At 37.5% G+C, this 17,846-nt stretch overlaps 1 protein-coding gene and 1 pseudogene across 2 annotated transcripts in view; one reads left to right on the top strand and one right to left on the bottom strand.

The window, feature by feature from the left end:
* The window catches only part of LOC145503102 (52 kDa repressor of the inhibitor of the protein kinase-like), a 489,168-nt pseudogene that overhangs the window by 88,314 nt on the left and 383,008 nt on the right, over positions 1 to 17,846 (top strand). The window lies entirely within an intron of this gene.
* Positions 1 to 17,846, bottom strand: part of LOC145503084 (protein polybromo-1-like) — a 222,583-nt gene that overhangs the window by 88,307 nt on the left and 116,430 nt on the right. The window contains exons 18-25 of the mRNA XM_081482521.1: positions 17,631 to 17,708; positions 14,159 to 14,248; positions 13,268 to 13,331; positions 12,235 to 12,319; positions 11,861 to 11,963; positions 8,582 to 8,635; positions 5,289 to 5,456; positions 5,108 to 5,159 (exon numbers count right to left, since the gene is read on the bottom strand). Of these exons, the coding sequence (XP_081338647.1) occupies positions 5,108 to 5,159; positions 5,289 to 5,456; positions 8,582 to 8,635; positions 11,861 to 11,963; positions 12,235 to 12,319; positions 13,268 to 13,331; positions 14,159 to 14,248; positions 17,631 to 17,708 (694 nt within the window). The remainder of the gene's footprint in view (positions 1 to 5,107; positions 5,160 to 5,288; positions 5,457 to 8,581; positions 8,636 to 11,860; positions 11,964 to 12,234; positions 12,320 to 13,267; positions 13,332 to 14,158; positions 14,249 to 17,630; positions 17,709 to 17,846) is intronic.

Raw genomic sequence — 17,846 nt, 5'->3', positions numbered from 1 at the left:
TACACCGGTAATGTTTATTAACCGCACTGTAAACAGGGTAGAATTTAAGAAGTTCGCTTCCATAGGCGACTTTCAAGTTTCCTTGATTACCGTATGTTTAGAAACGCAAAATATATTTTCTGCAAGAGTTCTTCGCCTGTAATAATAACTTTGCGAGAAGTTTTTAAAGAAATTTACAACATCGTAGTTCTCATTTGTTTACACACACAGCGGTTCAGTGTCAGCTTTGAACGAAAGTTGTCTTCACTCACAGATCATGCAAGAAGAGTTCAAGAAAACAAAAACAACACTTCTGAATCGCCATTCAGAAGCAAAAACCGTTGGATCCCAGGCTAACTACACCGTAGTTCGATTTTTCTACATGGACTGTTTCTTTATAAGCTTCATTATTTGGAGATGTTTTGTGATTGTCGCGTAATCTGCTAGCAGACTGTTCAAGTGATTGAAGGGATTTTTTCCGTGTACATGACATGAACACGTGAGTACGCGAACAGGTAGAGACAACCGCACGTATGCCTTGATATTTTTTTCCTGAACGGATGATCAAAGCCATTCAATGGTTTTCTCAAGTCGTTTGAACAGATGGATGGGTGAGCAGGTCGTTCAAACAGTTGAATGTTTTTAACAAATGGGTGAGCAAGTCGTTCAAACGGTTGGACGTTTTTATTGAATGGGTGATCAACTCGTTCGAACGGATGGATGTTTTTACCAAACTGGTGAGCAAGTTGTTTGAAAGGTTGGATGTTTTTAACAAACGGGTGAGCAAGTTGTTCCAATGGCTGGACATTTCTACCGAACAGGTGATCAAGCCATTCAAACAGATGCAAAGTTTTTTTGAACGGATGACCGAGGTCGTTCGAATGAATGCAAATTTCTTTCAAACGGCTTCTAAATGGAATTCCATTCGAAAACGGAAAGCCATTAATGCACGTTTTCGCGCGAAAGGTCACATATGCGCAGTATTCGCGACACCTCTTATTTAAAGTTGAATAACTGAAGGCCCAAAATATTAAACAAAAATCAACCAAAAGGACTTAACCTGATGTGTAAAACTGATAAGAAAATAAGAAATTATAGTCTTATTTTTTTCTCTGCTTCACGACAATAATCAGGAAAATTGAATACATAAAAATGAGTTAATTATTGACTTTGGAGGACAAAACGAAACTGAAACAACAGAATTTCCATTCTTTTGCTGTCATGGATAACATTTCAGAAAACTCCACAAAGTGTAAGCGAAAAACACATGTAAAAACCAATTTAAAAACATGAAATAAGATTATTTCTTCCCTGCATGATGAATTGTTACAGCCCAGTGAAAGAAAGATGAAAGTTGTAAGTCAACAAGCCAATTATTTTGTATGTCAATTGTATGTCAACACAGGCAATACGTGACATTATGCTGTTGGCGATTGCGTTACAATTTTAGCCATTTATAAGACAATGTATGAGAATGCTTCAAAAATTGCTCTAAATGATACGTGCAGAAAGGGCCGCCTGTGATGTCAACTGTGTTAAATTAGTACCCACTTAGTTCTTTTATCAGGAATTCTGTAGTAGCTGAATAAAACTCCAAAAATATAGCCTTTTTCGTGGCCAGACCGAGCGATAGCGAAGAATGCGGTGAGTTGGCCTGTGACGTCATCAAAGGACCAACAATGTTTTGTTTCTAAGAAGAATGTATGCGAACATACAATAGTGTGATTCAAAGTCGTTGCAGAATACAAGGAAGATGTCTTTTTGGAGGGATTCGCAGCACAGCATGCTTAGGAGAAAGCAACCCTCTTCATTCAATACCTATATCCCAGTGAAACTTGTCCAAAAGCGAGAAAAAGCCAAAAGCGGTGTGCAGACTTGTGCGAAGTCGGACATCGAGCAGTTCTTTGATCTCAGGTTTGCCACTTCTGTAAAAACCTAGGATTTTCATGGCCTGTACATTCTTCCCTAGCATCTAGCGCGAAGCTCGATATTGTCAAGGTAGATAAGACACGAATGGTTGAAATAAACTGGGAATCATCTGAATATTCAATTAAAATGAGCCCCAGATGTCCCAGACCAAAATAATGGAAACCACTGTAGGTGAGATAATTATACGGCAAATTATATGCATCGAAGTTTCTTTGTCCTTGAATTAGAGAGCTTTCTAAACGAATAATAACCCTTACATACGTCCTACAACGCGGCGATTGAGCTAAGTGAGTCTTCAAACTGCAGAACTAGCTGTGTATTTGTGGATTTCATATACAACCCACACACACAAGGGCCGACAATTGGCACTTGAGTTTCTCATCTGCATACACAATTATTATTGTTTTGTTCTTTGAGCAACAAAATATATCTCAGTTACAACTTAAAACGAATCAAGCATTGACAAGTATACGAGGAAAGGAAAACAAACTATTTAGATTCGACTTAACCCACGGAGATTGCAGCGCTGAAGGGAAGCTAAAGGAGACCCAGGAGGAGAAGGAGCTTGTTTTTTATGGAAACGCAACACTCAGGTTATTATAGCATACATAAAAAAGACTTTTAAAACAAAAGAACAGTGAAGGCAAAATGCATTCATTTATTAATAACTGCGTAACACAGTGTGAGATCAAAGACTGCCCATAGCACAATGTACAGTCAGCCATTGAGTCAATCTGGAATAATCATTTAGCTTTAAAACGACATCACTGAACAATGTTAAAGGAGTCTCAGCTGACCCTATAGAGGTAAAATGCCCTTGAAGTGTCCGCTTATTGCAGGTTTTGTGCAACAAGATGGCTTAATATTGGTTTCCACGTCCGCTTAACAGAGGTGTCGACTGAATGCAGGTTTATTTTACAGTAAATGTATGAGGAAAATTTAGGGACTCAAGCTGGTGTCCACGGTGTCTACTTAATATGGGGTCCACTTAATACAGGTTTCACTGTAGAGGGCTTATCATTGGGAACTTTTTAAATAGGATTACTGTTGTTCCTGACAGTTTGTATGTTTTTAAAAGTATTCTTTTAACAAATAATCATTCTGGCAAATTACTTCCTTTTTTCTATTAAAATAGAAGCCACTCAAATCGTTCATAAATCAGATGATTTTATCTATTTTTAACAATCGTGTATGCACCCTAATTTTCTCACATTTTTTTTTTTCTTTTTAGATAATTGTATTGTACATGTAGCATAAGTTAATTGTACTGTAGTAGATTAGTAGATCCATATCAGCTTTCAGCCACCATTTTTGGAACAACCTACTTATTGAATAAAGTAGGTATGTATTTATTTGTATGCATGCATTTGTGTATGGGTGTATATGTATGTATGTACTTGGTGATAAATCCCAAAAACATTTTGGCAACAAAAACAGCTTTAAATTTTCATGGCCTGATACAGTAGAATACGGCCCGTTAAATTGACCAATCACAGCATGCGTAGTAACTGAGAGATATAATAATGTAATCAGATGCTCACAACAATGATAAGCTTATCTGGTATGATACTACAATAAAAAATCTTTTATCATTATTGGAAATTACAAAAAAGTTATTTGCAATAATTAAAACAATATGCAAATTAAACTTTACACACAGGTACTGTAGCTAAGTCTAGAAACTAAGGACAAAAGAGACAACAGGATAGATGATAAGTAGTACATTATTTTATGCAGTTAATTATAAGTTAGCTTAATTAACCGCGCGGCCATGGGCCGAGCGCAGTTCTAGGTTTACCCGTGGTTTATTTATTTATTTTTTTTTGTTGGTGACCAGACGCAGACCTCCACTCGGCCAAACTTTGAGTCACGCAACATGTGATGTTTTTCCGCCAGAAGCTGTTAAGACATAAATACACGGACAATTTTACGGATATTGTTTTCTTTTTTGTGGGTAAAATATCTGTTCTTTTCGTTTTATCAAAGCGTTGGATTTAAAGGGAATAATAAATACGCTGAAAAAAGGTATTAGGTCAGCCATGGAATGCGCTGACGTTGCAGCTTTCACTTTCGCTACGTGACAAATACGATCGTGTTTACTTTGCAAGTTTATTTCGGCAGAAGCGACGGTCATTAATTTATTTGTAATTTTGTGAGTATTTCTTGTGGTTTTACGCAAATGAAGTAAATCCTTTGACTGTTTCATCGCAGCCAGTTCATAGATCGGAAGGAAAATTAAATATTCGCAAGCCAAGCAAAGAACGTGTCAGAACGTGCAAAGATTATGTCATTGGTAGGGAAATAACCACCGTACTAAAGATAGCCGTAGATAACGCAATTCTTGAATTATGTGACTCGTGTGACTTTTTTGCTAAACCTTAACTCAAGGGAAAAAACCAATTAAATTTAATCGTGACTTTAAAGAAAGAAAGCGGTTTGTAATAGTGTTTGTATCTTCATGCCCATACATATCCCGAAGAAAGTTCCAGATTAAGATTATTACGTCATCGGAGATGTCACAACGGCTGCGACTGATGGTGCGATAATAGAGTTTGTGTTGATCAAGTGCTGTGATGTTTACAGTAATCAATGAATCATCAAAGATTGCTTTGGAATATGCACTGCGTTGCGACTGTTGTACTAAGAAAACAGTTAAATTTTAAAAGCGAGGTTATAAGATCTAACAGATCTTCTTGTTTCAATTAATTCAACTTTTGCAATACTGCTGCTTTCAATTCCAGAAAATGGCAGAAAAAGAGTTATAATGTTTTGATTCCAAATTTTCAAATAGGGTTTGGGTTTATATTTGGGGGAAGATTGTAGTCTCTAAAAAGGCAGGCTCTGTAGTTTGGATGGGATAAAATTAACTTTATGGTCATTACTGAACCACGTTAGGGCTTCTTGAAAGAGATTTACACCAACAGGAAACTCCAGAAATGCATGTTCCAGGGATCAATGGAAAAAAAAACATTCCTTGTTGTCAGATCTTTCACAAACATCTTGGTATCTAATCATTAAGTTTCCAAATGATGATCCACATCAACAAACAGATGTTAAGTCTCTAAATTTATGAAACAGATTTCAAAACCTCATCTTTACAATAACATTTAGTAGAACCATGACAAACAAAACTTAACAAGTTGGCATGTTTTTTGGAACAAAACTGAAGTTACAAATTACTTGTTAAAATAATACTTACCAACTAATTCAGCTTTCTTTCTCAGCAATTCTCTTGCAAGGCTCAAAGCATCCTGGCAAGAGTCAGACATGAATTTGGTATCACTAAATTTTGTTAGAAATGTTCAGTAATTAAACATCATATTGATCTAACAGTAAATTATATTAGTTACAAATTTTACACCAAGGAAGGCATTCCTTACCTTGTAAACCTGTGAGTCAGGTTCATTATAACGACAAGCATTGTCAAACATGAGCTGAAAGTCTGACATAAAGTCATCTAGAGTGGTATACTGATCGCCGTAAAGCTTGGAGTTGATCTTAGCCATGTCTATGGGCTTTTTGATCAGTGTATAATAATCTGGATATTCCTGATAGAAAGAAAACAAAATGTTATTGTAGACACCAACTTCTGTTCTAAAAAAGAATCCCTGCCTTTCAACTCCTTTGGTTTCAATTTTCTTCTTCTATATTTGCAGACAATGAGCAAGGACTCAGCTAAAGTGATCAACCTTGTGGTTGTTACCTTCTAGATAAAAAAATCATTTTGTTAGAATTTGTCCATGTGTTGGAATGAATGAAACCGTAACAACAGCAACAGAAAAAACCCAAAGGGCAGAATGGGCTGGAGAGGAGTCATAAAAGACTTATGCCTCATGTAGGATAACAGTTTCAAAGAAGACGATTATTGATTTGACCTTTATGAAGATTTTAAAGTGCACCTAACCCCCAAAATTTTTTTTTGCTAGAACGAATTTACTTGTTATTTGAAATAGTTCTGCGAAAAATTTTTTGGATTCCGTTAAATCCTTGATTTTCTGTGCCACGACAAAATCTCGAAAATAGCTCCAAAACACCGCCATTTTGTTTCACGACCGAGTTTGAGGAGAATGGGTCCAGCGGCTCTTGTGACGTCTACCCAGGAAGGTTGGATATCTCATTTCCTCTCATTTCCTTCAGGATGGTGCAATACACATTCGAAAAGTGCACAGAAACGCCTTCCAGAGGTGCTATCGGCTGTTGCAGCAATATTCCAGATTTAAAGAAAGTTATACTGTACAATTTACTGACGATCGATCAGCTAATGGTGCAATAAAGACGTAAACGATGGTTGATTTTGTCGAACCGAAACAAGCGAACTGAATCTGTGAGAACCATTGAAGAACTCTCACTGGAATTTGTTCCGCAGACTTTCGAACACTATTTTCATAAATTTTCTGCTTAAAGCTAACCAGCAATTTGTAGAAATACTGCCGACAACCTATATCTTCCAAACCCCCAAGTATTTATAACATAACCGGCAAAGTTGTGTGATCTGGTCATGATCAAGAAGCGTTATACTGATATGTAAATAGATCGCAACTGTATGGTGCTAACCAACACTTATTTCTCTTTCGATTTGGGTGAAAGTAGAAGATTAATCCTCTAGAATTACATGATAACAAAATTGTTAGACTCACAGAGTTTCTCGAAGGTTTGGAAATCAGCAGTGCGACAAAGATTCTGTGCAATAGCGTCGAAAATATGACCGCGTAACATTATCTGCGGACCGCTTAGGGAACACATCCTTTTCGCTTATCCGACGAATTTCACTGCAAACTTTGAGAACAATTCATGTTGGTTATTTAGAGTTACGACTTAAAACGTGTGGCAATGTGAAATCGGTAATTGTATGAAATGTTTCCTTCCGCCTTGCTTCCCGCAGCTTCAAAAATACAGGTCCAAACAATATGATTTTCAATCGATCGAAGCCAATGTTTTGGAGGTCATCAAGTCTCGAAAACTGCAACACGTACGTCGCTCTTATAAACATGAAGCATTCAACTGAAAGTAAAACACAAACTGGATTTAACTGAACCTTGACAAAATACATTCTCGGTAAGGACAAATGTAAACGGGCTATAAACACGCGTGGGAATCTTATGTTTAGTTGACGAAATTACCATCCAAAGCAGTCCTTGAGTTTTCTTTCCTGCTTTTCGTTTGCCTGCTCCTCCACTTCATATCTAGCTTTCCATTCCTAATATACAAGCAGCTCGTCTGCAAAGACGTCTTCCCCGTCGTCGCTTGAAATATTGTAAATTGCCCTCAAAGCTCTAAGCAGTGAGTTCACAGTTGTCGAACGTGCTCGATCGAAGTTTATTTCGGAGCCTTCTGAATCAAAACTTAACTCTGACTCCAGTGATGAAAAAGAAATGATTCTGAGACAAAACTGGGACGTTTTAGTCCCAAAATACATCGGAACGATTAGTTTTGCGTTCTATTTTCTCGAGCAAATACAGAGAGTTGACTGAGGCGCTATTGTGTTTGGTTCCTGGGTAGACGTCATCAGGTACCGCCGCCCCAGACTCCCTAAAATGCGGTCGTGAAACACTTCATCGCGACTTTGAAAGGGCATAGGAAATCGAGGATTCAACCAAATTCAAAAATTTCTTCGCCGAAATGCTTCAAATTAAGTCTAGATTTGTTTTAGTGAAAAAAAATTTTGGGGTTAGGTGCACTTTAAGTCACAAAATAGAAAAAAAAATTGTGTAGCAAAAAAGACCAGTAGGTGTACATGCAGCATAATAAATTTAATGCTTGTAGCCATTTATGGCCATTTATAGGAGGTTCCAATATGTTGGTAACAAAATTAATTGATCTATTAACCCATTGACTCCCAGAGCTTTTTGCCAAAATGCATTTTTGGGCACTATGGATATTTTCAGACTGGATATGAGCCAAAATAGCTGCAATCTTCTCAAAAAGGCATTTGCAAAATGGTAATGCACCTTTCTTTTGACTAGCATTACGTTTTACGGCATTTTTGCTCAGGCATACACAGAAATAAGAATTTTGTGATTTAGTTTTTGGACAAGTGAGTGACCTACATCTTCAGACTTTTCCAGTTTTTAATTTTTTTTTTTTTCACCTTTCCTTTTTTCTTCTTTTCTTATCTTCTTGCTGCAGTGATCGACCTTCTACTGGGCTTGCTTCCAGTTCAAAAAGTCCCGAGAAAGCATCTTCAAGATGGGCAAATCTTACCACAGAAAAGCCAAGTGTAGTCAAATAAATTTTGCTCTGAGTTTTTCAGGCCCTGTTGACCCAATCACTCTGATCTGCATTAACTTGAACTCGAGTATAGATGATGCCAACTTTGGTCAAAGCTGATGTCATCAGAAGTGGAACAAAGGGCAATGCTTGTCACTGCCAGTTACAGCCGGCATGGGCATCAATGGTCTAATCAACTACTTGACTGATTGACTGACTGTCTGTCTGTCTGTCTGTCTGTAAGTTTGTCTGAATGGTTGGTTGGTTAACTGATTGATTGTGAGGAAGGGATTTGCAGCTGAGATGAAAACAATCAGGGTAACTCACATCTTGCATGTTATAATTTATTTATTTTAGTAGAAAAACAAAAATAATATAAATAAAGGAATAAAAATTAAAATTTGTAAATACATGCAACTATTTATTAATTTTTGTTTGTAGAAAGAATGGATATACATTTACTTACAGCTCTTGATGGCAGCTTTTGGAAGATGAGACACAGTTGCCTCCCATGGCTATCCTGAAGAAGCAATCAAGAGGGAAAAAATCAAAAGAATCAAAAATCCATTTCTCCACTTTTCACTCTGTTTGTCCCCCAAATTTTGCATAAATTATTATATTTGAGAGTCACTGCCTGTAAATATGGAGAATCCAATGACAGGTCGGAAAATTTGGATTTTCTTTTATTGCGACAAAAAGACCCTCTTCGTGAAGTATTTTCAGAAATATACTTTCAAAGTTCCAACGACTTCACATTTTTGTGAAATCTAGGAAAGTTCGAAATACCGCTCAATCAACCAAGATGGCCGATGGAATTTATCCAATATTGCACATTTTCAACAGGCCAGTACAGAAAGAAGGGAACTTGCCTGGATGTCATATTTACACAGTTTGTAATTTACACTTTGATCATTCCTCTGAGCTAAAAGTCATCTTGAAGTAAATATGTTTTGTCTACTTCTTGGCCGTTTGAAAAATACAACTATCGCAATTTAATTTACATGTAAAATTTCAACTGATTTTAGAGGGTCATAACTCTTCTAGTATACGAATCTCTCAAAAAATAAAACGTTCTAAAGGAAGAGCTATGTTATAGGTATACCATATCTAAATGGCTAGTTTGGCCTGTGAAAATTAAGTGCACCAGACGAAAAACTATAAAGGGTATTTTGACCAATTGCGCCTTTTTTAGACGAGAGAGCAAGAACTTTGATTCATCTTTATGAACATAATTCGACATGTTTCACAACACAAATTATTCGTAGACATCGTGTATTGTAGACTTAAGCAATACTTTAAATAATACCTCAGAATAAGCCTTGATTATAGATGACACAGTCTTCTAGAAATCAGCCGGTGCCAAAGCAGACGATTTTGGCAAAATGTCAGCCCTCAAGGTGGAACGGCAGTCCTACATTCAAAACTTGAGCACCTTTGGCGAATAAATGGAGAAAAGGCATCGCTACTTCTTCCTTGGTTTGATTAGTTCTCTTTTTTCACTTTAAAAAAGGGGAACCAATCCCGACTGCAGCGATTAATAGAACGTTTGCTCAGAACGAAACGCAAGTGTTTATGTAACGTTTGTGTACACAACATGAATATGCAAATTGTTCTCCTTGTCACGGTGTCATGCCATGCAATTCACCACGACAACATATCTAACAACGCTAGCTGACCAGTCACTGTTTTAAACTGCTGCATTTGAACTTTTCCCTCTACATTGTTTAGACAAAGATACATACGGAAAACGGCCAAAAAGGAAGTAGTGAACGTTTCTCGGTTTCATCTGTCAAATTTATGGCGATTTTGGATTGCAAAACTCCTGTTCATGACTTTATGAGTCTTTATGGCCCGTCGCAAGAGTCATGTCATCTTCTCACATAGATTTCTACAGGACTTTGCCATCTATAACCAAGGCCATTGATTAGTATGATTTAAATTATTGCTTACATGTGTGATAAACAATGTCAAAGAATAATTTGTGTGATGACATAAAGATGACTGCGAAATCGAAGTTCTTGCTCGCTCGTCCAAAAAAGACGCAATTGGTCAAAATACCCTTTATAGTTTTTCGTCTAGTGTGCTTAATTTTCACGGGCCAAACTAGCCATTTAGATATGGTATACCTATAGCATAGCTCTTCCTTTAGAACGTTTTATTTTTTGAGAGATTCGTATACTAGAAGAGTTATGACCCTCTAAAATCAGTTGAAATTTTACATGTAAATTAAATTGCGATAGTTGTATTTTTCAAACGGCCAAGAAGTAGACAAAATATATTTACTTCAAGATGACTTTTAGCTCAGAGGAATGATCAAAGTGTAAATTACAAACTGCGTGAATATGAAATCCAGGCAAGTTCCCTTCTTTCTGTACTGGTCTGTTGAAAATGTGCAATTTTGCATAAATTCCATCGGCCATCTTGGTTGATTGATTTCGAACTTTCCTAGATTTCACAAAGATGTGAAGTCGCTGGAACTTTGAAAGTGTATTTCTGAAAATACTTCACCAAAAGGGTCTTTTCGATGCAACAAAAGAAAATCCGAATTTTCCGACTTGTCGTTGGATTCTCCATACTTACAGGCAGTGGCTCTTAAATGTTCTTGGAAGGTCTACACAAGGCTGTTGCCTATGGAAATTTTTAAGGAGCCCTGAGTATAAAAGTTGCCATGGCAAATCCTGGGGGGTTGGGAGGAGAGGGGTTTTGGAGCAACCTCTCTCTGTTGAGATTTTCCTTGAGACATGAATATAATTAAATTTTTGGAATCAAGCATTCAGCGAAGCTCATGACTGAGGAAGAAATATATTAATTATGTTCTAATTTGAACAAAATAAATTAAATTAAATAATTGGTGTGTGCTAGCAAGCGCTGCAGCTGTCTTTAAGAAAATTATATTGTTGCTTTTTCCATTCCAGAGCTGAGAAGCCAACCTAAAAAAAATTTAAATCTGAGAGATCGCCAATTTTTACCTTCTTGACTCTAAACAAAACGTTGTTAAAAGTAGAGCTCCTCCAATTCAGCGACAAAAATGCACCACATATTCCAAAATTTTGCCCTCAAAAAGGCCAAAAAGCAGCCAGAATAAGCGCTTTCCTTAGAATCTGGGAGATTTGGTAACACGGGAGACCGAGAGATTTGCTGTGTATCTGGGAAACTCCTGGATAATCAGCGAACAAAACAAAATACATTGTACAAATCATGAAATACAAGCTGCAAATTGAAACAAGTAAAAATAAAAGAGGCATTTGGGGAGTTAGAGTTTGGAAATGAAATGTGCTTTCCTTGGCAGGGCATTGTAAATAATAAATAAACTGAACCATAAATAAACTGAAAATCATAAATAAACTGCATGATTATGTAACTTCGTATTGTATGGTTAAATATAATATCAACAGGATCATTACTCCATTTCCAAAAATAGTTGTCAAAAATAGTTATTTTGCCTTCTCGTCAGAAAGGTATTAATAGAGACACAATCCACTGGCATACATGACGTAGATTTATTCAATACTGAGTTTGCAATACATCATAGGGCGATTTTGATTGACCAAATCAAATGACCAATTGACCAATTGACCAAATGACAAAGCAAAAGTTGGTTTGTGTTCAGGTTGCGGTAGAGAAAATCAACCTCTCATACTTATTCTGCCATGAGAATATGCCTGCATTGTGTGGCCCAGGACATAATGACAGAGGAAACAATGTATTATACTCATGGAAACAGGGAAAAAATTGCATCTCTTACAGTACAGTCCTTGACAGCATTAAAAAGCTCTCGGCACAACTCCTTCAATTCATTTGTAGCTGAAGGTACTTGGCTGTATTTCTTGGCTGAACCAGGTGAGGATCTACAGAGAAAATTTCAAACTAAATTTATTGCCAAGGTTCAACTCATGGGACCGATAAATCAATCAGTCAAACATATATAATAAGCTATTTGAATCTGCTTTAGCATGACTGCTGTACTATTGGCTATCAAGAAAGTATGAACAGAACATAACCACTGATCATGGCACCTCATGTACAACATCACAAACTACACATTAGAGTTTTTACATGTAGTACATGTACTTAGCCTCAGTAAGCTGATGACAAAGGAGAGTGGCTTCCTTAACTTACGAAATTCTGCCAGACTTGGTAGGTGTAGCTTGCTTGAGGGTTGTTGCTTGGGACATCCCAGACTCACCGGACTGAGATGGAACCGCTGAAAAGATAAACATATTTCTATGGCAACTGAATGAAGATAAGCGTTACTTGGCAATAAACCCTCACCACAGATAACGCAACAACACACGTTGGGCTTGTTTCCATGGACTTTCTTTCAAATTATTATTATTGATGGGAATTTTGCACCTCAAAAGCTGAAACATTTTAGGCACACAAGAATAATTTTTATTGCAGTTTTAAACCTCTTTATAAACACAACAATCTGAAACACAAAAGATGTCCTGTGGTTATCAAGTTAAAATCATAAATACTGTAAGTACATAAACTACAAAAATACTAGTAGTAATTGTAGACTAAAGAGTGAGTTTGAGTATCGGTGGGTTTGGTATGTTAAAACAGCAAACATTATAGGAACAACATTTTGTGCCTGAGCTGTTATGGCCTCCCTTCAGCAGGGGCAAAAACAATGAATTCATCGTAAAGCATGTGCATATGAGAGAGCTTATTCTCATTTTATATACACGTGTTTAATACATTATATTAGTTACCATTCTGGATTGTGTAAATCGACACAAACATTGCCTGTTCCGTCAGCATGCGAGACAACATGCTTTTATTACCAATACTAGGACAATTATGACTTGAAAGAAAGCACATGGATGAATGTGGAGATGAAGTCATTTGCCCCTGAAGAAATTTTTTGGGGGTGCCAAATTGGTATCTCTAGATAGATACTCAAAATGTCAACTTTTTCCCGATTAGAAATACATTCTCTCGAATGCAATAATATAAACATATACAGAACAACCTCTGACTAACAATAGGGCTTTATAGTAAAAAAAATGTTACTGACCTTTAAACCTAACAGTAAAATAAAGCCCAAGTGATAACGTGAGGTGAGCCTACTTTTGGGAAAGGAAAGCTTATTTTTGAGGTCGGCAAAAATAAGTATGGTTTTCATTGCCTTACTAAATATATAAAATACCTGGCTGGGATGGACCAAGTGATTTCCGCTTTTTTCTCAACACCTTCTCTAAAGTACAAGCATCCTAGGTAAAGAGTTCATGTAACAATGGAAACTTAACATCGCAGACAAATGGCACAAATTGTTACGGTCTGTAGTAACCTAAAAGCAGTATTGCAATGTACACGATCATGGAAAATTAAAAAGATTACGAGCAGATTATTCAATACAACAAAAGGAACACTATCACAGCAATAATTTTGCTATGTTTGAGGTCAAAGCAGTGCTAAAAGTATTACTAGACACCTTCACTTGTGCATGAACTGCACATACAGCCCCAAGATGAACAATGCTATTTAGTGACTTATTCAAGCGAATACAAATTCTAATGAGCCTTTTGTGATTTTCCAAGACATGATGATGAAACTTCAAAAAGTCTACCAGAGTTTTCAATCTGATTTCACAACTTACAAGGTAGTCAATGTGCAACTCATTATACAACCCCTCTTTTATATTATCAGTGCACTTACAGAGCAAGTTTTAACAAATCTAGACCATGATTTTTAAGTTGCCTTCATTAAAGAAGTCTTTTGCAATGTAGTTGATAAACTGCAGTAGTTGTTTCCATAACAAAACCTGTACAACACCTTGTCAATAGCCTATGCACCCTCAAAATCAAACTTCACGGTCCCTGTTTATTTCTTCAATTTTTCCAAAAAAAACAAAAAAACAAAGAAGGTTCGGACAAGGATTTAAAAAGCCACTCTCAGGGTGAGGTAGTGCCCAGTACTTATAAGGTAGTGCCCAGCACTTCACTTTACCATCTAGATTCCTGCTAGACTATCTTCAGCAATTTGAATTGTGGTTTTCAGTGGTAAAAAGATTATGTGCTAATTATACACACAGCTGTACCTGATACACTTGAGAATCCTCCTCATTGTAATACCGTGCATTGTCAAACATAACTTCAAAGTCAAGCATCAATTCATCTTCCCCAGAATACTATAACATAAAATGCAAAGGAAATCAACCAAACAGAATCTAGTCAAGCATTTTCTGGATGGTTTGTGAAGGCAGCACAATATTGGTAGATTCCTCCACATGAAGCAAAAGAAGGAAGGAGATCATTTAAGGTGCAGACATTCTAACCTGGGACTACATTTCAGGTGTTTGCTCAATCTACCTAGATCATCTGCATCTGAACCCCTTCCTGTGCTGGGTAAACTCAGGGCCTTAGTGGAATCAAAGTCTCGTTCAGTTGACTCTGAATTTCTCGGGATAGATGGCAAAACCTCTCTTCTTGGATATACAACTGCTACAGACCTTGGAATACTGCAAATTGCAAATGCTGTGTCTGTGGAAAGGAATGTATTCAAAGTCTTTTCAGTGGCCTTGGAAGGATGAAGAATGTTGAGGTCAAATTGCATATTGATAACAATGTGAGACCTATTCATGAATTGCACAGACGCATCCCATTTCGTCAATGAAAGAATCTTGAAGCTTGTGTTGAATCCCTGCTGCAACAGTATATCTGAGTTAACTCAAGGTGCCATGTTGTATTCAAGAGGTGACCTGAATCCAGCAGACTACATCTCAAGGCATCTCCATGGTAATGCAAAGTCACACTTATGGCTCTAAGCAGGGAAGAGATCAGTAAAGCAACCAAAAAAGATGCCACTCTTCAAGAAGTAATGTGCCTCATCTCAACTTGCCAGTGGGATAACCTGAAGCCAGTAGAGGGAGTCAATCCAAACACTCTCAAGAGATTTGCTAACATCCATAGTGAGCTGACTTCAGTGGATGGTAACCTCGTGCTTCGTGGAAGCCGCATAGTAGTGCCCGATGCACTTCAGAAATGAGTGGTCGAATTGGCTCATGAAGACCATCAAGAGCTAGCTAAGACTTGTAGCCTGTTGCGCTCAAAGGTCTGGTTTCCAAGAATGGACAGCCTAATTGATTCTATATTGAAACGTTGTATTCCCTGTCAAGTTGCCTCTCAAGCCTTCCCGTGAGCCTCTGCAGATGACTCCTTTGCCCAATGGTCCATGGGAAGTTGTGAAGTTGTGAAGTTGCTGGACACTATGTTCTTGTTGTAATTGATGATTACTCAAGATTTCCTGAGATTGAGATCGTCCACTCTACTTCTGCCAAAGCGGTGATTCCTAAGCTCGACTGCATATTTGCTTCCTATGGCGTACCCCAGGTGGTAAAGTCTGAAAATGCCCCCCTCCCTAATGGTGGCTAATTCGCACAATTTGCTAAATATCTTGGCTTCAAGCACCGAAAGATGTCTCTTCTATGGCCCGTAGCCAATGGAGAAGTAGAATACTTTATGAAAACCTTTGGAAAGGTGCTATGCATCACTACTCACTGGAAAGCAAGAAATGTATCAGTTCCTACATAACTATCGTACCACTACCCATTGTACTACGGGTGTTGCCCCTCCTATAGCCCTGTTTGGGAGGCCAATTAGAGTCAAGTTACCCAACCCTGTAGTTATGCCAAGTGGTGAAAGTCCCACGCGCAAAAGAGATGCTAAGCAGAAACTCAGGATCAAGAGCCAAGCTAAGACTAGGAGAGCAGTCAAAGATTGTGACATTCAGGTTGGAGACACAGAACGAGTCAGACAACCAAAGCGAGAAAAGCTATCAACACCATATCGCCCGACCCCATTGACTGTCACTAACAAGCATCACAGCATGCTAACAGCAGAAATCACTGACCAAAAGGTAATTCATCATGTAATTCATCTCACTTCAAAAAGCTTCTGGCTGATGACTCAACCACATTCAGAACCATTCAGTCACATGAGGGAGAGGCAGTTGACCTGGAAACTGATAGCAGCCCTCCTCCTGGTATTCCAGTCTCAGTCTAGGAGTCCCCAGACTGACCAGTGGACCCCCATAGAAATGTTGAGATCCTAACTGAACTTGTGCACTGAAGGTCTGCATGTGTATCTGTGCCTCCAAAGAGACTTATCCAAGAGATCTGACTAGTGATGATTCACTGATTTAAAGTGATTTTGAACATTTATTTGATGAACATTCTTTATGACTGATTTCAAAGTGACTCAAGTATTGATTTATGGACATTGTTTGAGAATTATGAACTTTGAGTCTGTGAGAACATTTCGTAGTTGAGCATTCAGTGGTTAAGGACTTTGCGCAGGACTAAGTGTCACCGTGTTCAAAGTTTATTTTGCCTAGTCTAGTTCTGTCGCTTAGTATCTGTTGTTACTGTTACTTGTTTCACAATATTTGTTCCTTTGATTGTGCGATTCTCCTCAACTGTAGGAAAGGAGAAATGTAGTGTTTAGCGTTACACAGTGACGTGACACGCCTTGTGTCATATAGCTGAGCATGCTGAGAATAAAGTAATTGACAGATGTGATTCCAACATGGCTGGTGTGCAGACTTTGTGCCGTCTTGTGTGATTCTCAACCTCGTTTAAAACATTACACGGTCATCAATTCATTGTCGGTTTTATACCTGTCTTTCGTTGCCAAAATTGATTAATCCACAAGTTTTCTGAACCATATATACATACATATATATATATAAAGTGTAAAATTTGATATTCGTAGAACAGTGCTCAATACATCAGAGTAGAGCGAAGTATACAATGTGGGAGGAAAAACACAAATAAACTACAAGTTCATCCCTACAAGCCTGTTTCGTGGTTGCCCACTCATCAGGGGATTTAATAAGAATAATCTTTACCACCATTTATATACAATATAATTTACATAGTATATGCAGCGCGAAATTTAACAGGTTAGTTGTTTCGTAGAAGGGCTTTGTTTCTGTGGCGGCAAGATGATACAAGTTCATTACGTTTGTTAAGTGTTGATAGCTTGGGTTGGCAGATGATAAGGAATTTTTCTTTAAGGCAAAGGTTACATCTTTTGCTTGAGCTGTTATACGGCGAGTGTGAGGAGAGAATGCGCCAGGAAATAAAGTGTTCGATGTCATTGTCTTTGAGGGTCTTTGAGGTTTTATTGCAATAAAACGATGATTACTCATGAGACCTGAACTTCTCTGAAGTTATAGTTGATGTTCCTCAATCAATTGAGTTGAGCGCTCTACGAAATACATTCTACTCAAAAAAAGAATATATATATATATACCTACCTATCTACCGCAGGAATCTTACATTACAAAATGCAAAGAGTGGTTACACAAGAATGTCTTAATAATGAATAATCACCCTTGTCTTCTCCTGCAGCATACAATGTATTCTTAAACCCAGGTTTCTAATCATTTCAGTAATAAAACACCACGTCTTTTTGAAATAGCTCCTTGCATGGCCTACATTTTACCACTGAAGTCAATTTAGTAGAACAATCATGTAAACCTATAACTGTTTTCAAAAAATGAATACTTACTTTGCTATCCCTGATGTTGTTTTCAATCTGGCTCAAACAGACTGGCTCAGATATCACCTGATAGTAATCTGGATAATCCTAGATTAATGATATGGACATGCACATGTAACTTATCAAACACCTGACAATGAAACTCAATTCTACTGAAATAAATGCAGCTTATTGTGTTTAATCACTGACCATAATTTTGTATCTGCCAACTTTTTCTGAGTCAAA

This window comes from Orbicella franksi, chromosome 11 (assembly GCF_964199315.1).
Source record: "Orbicella franksi chromosome 11, jaOrbFran1.1, whole genome shotgun sequence".
Taxonomy (NCBI): Eukaryota; Metazoa; Cnidaria; class Anthozoa; order Scleractinia; family Merulinidae; genus Orbicella; species Orbicella franksi.
This window is presented reverse-complemented; position numbering and strand designations above follow the sequence as displayed.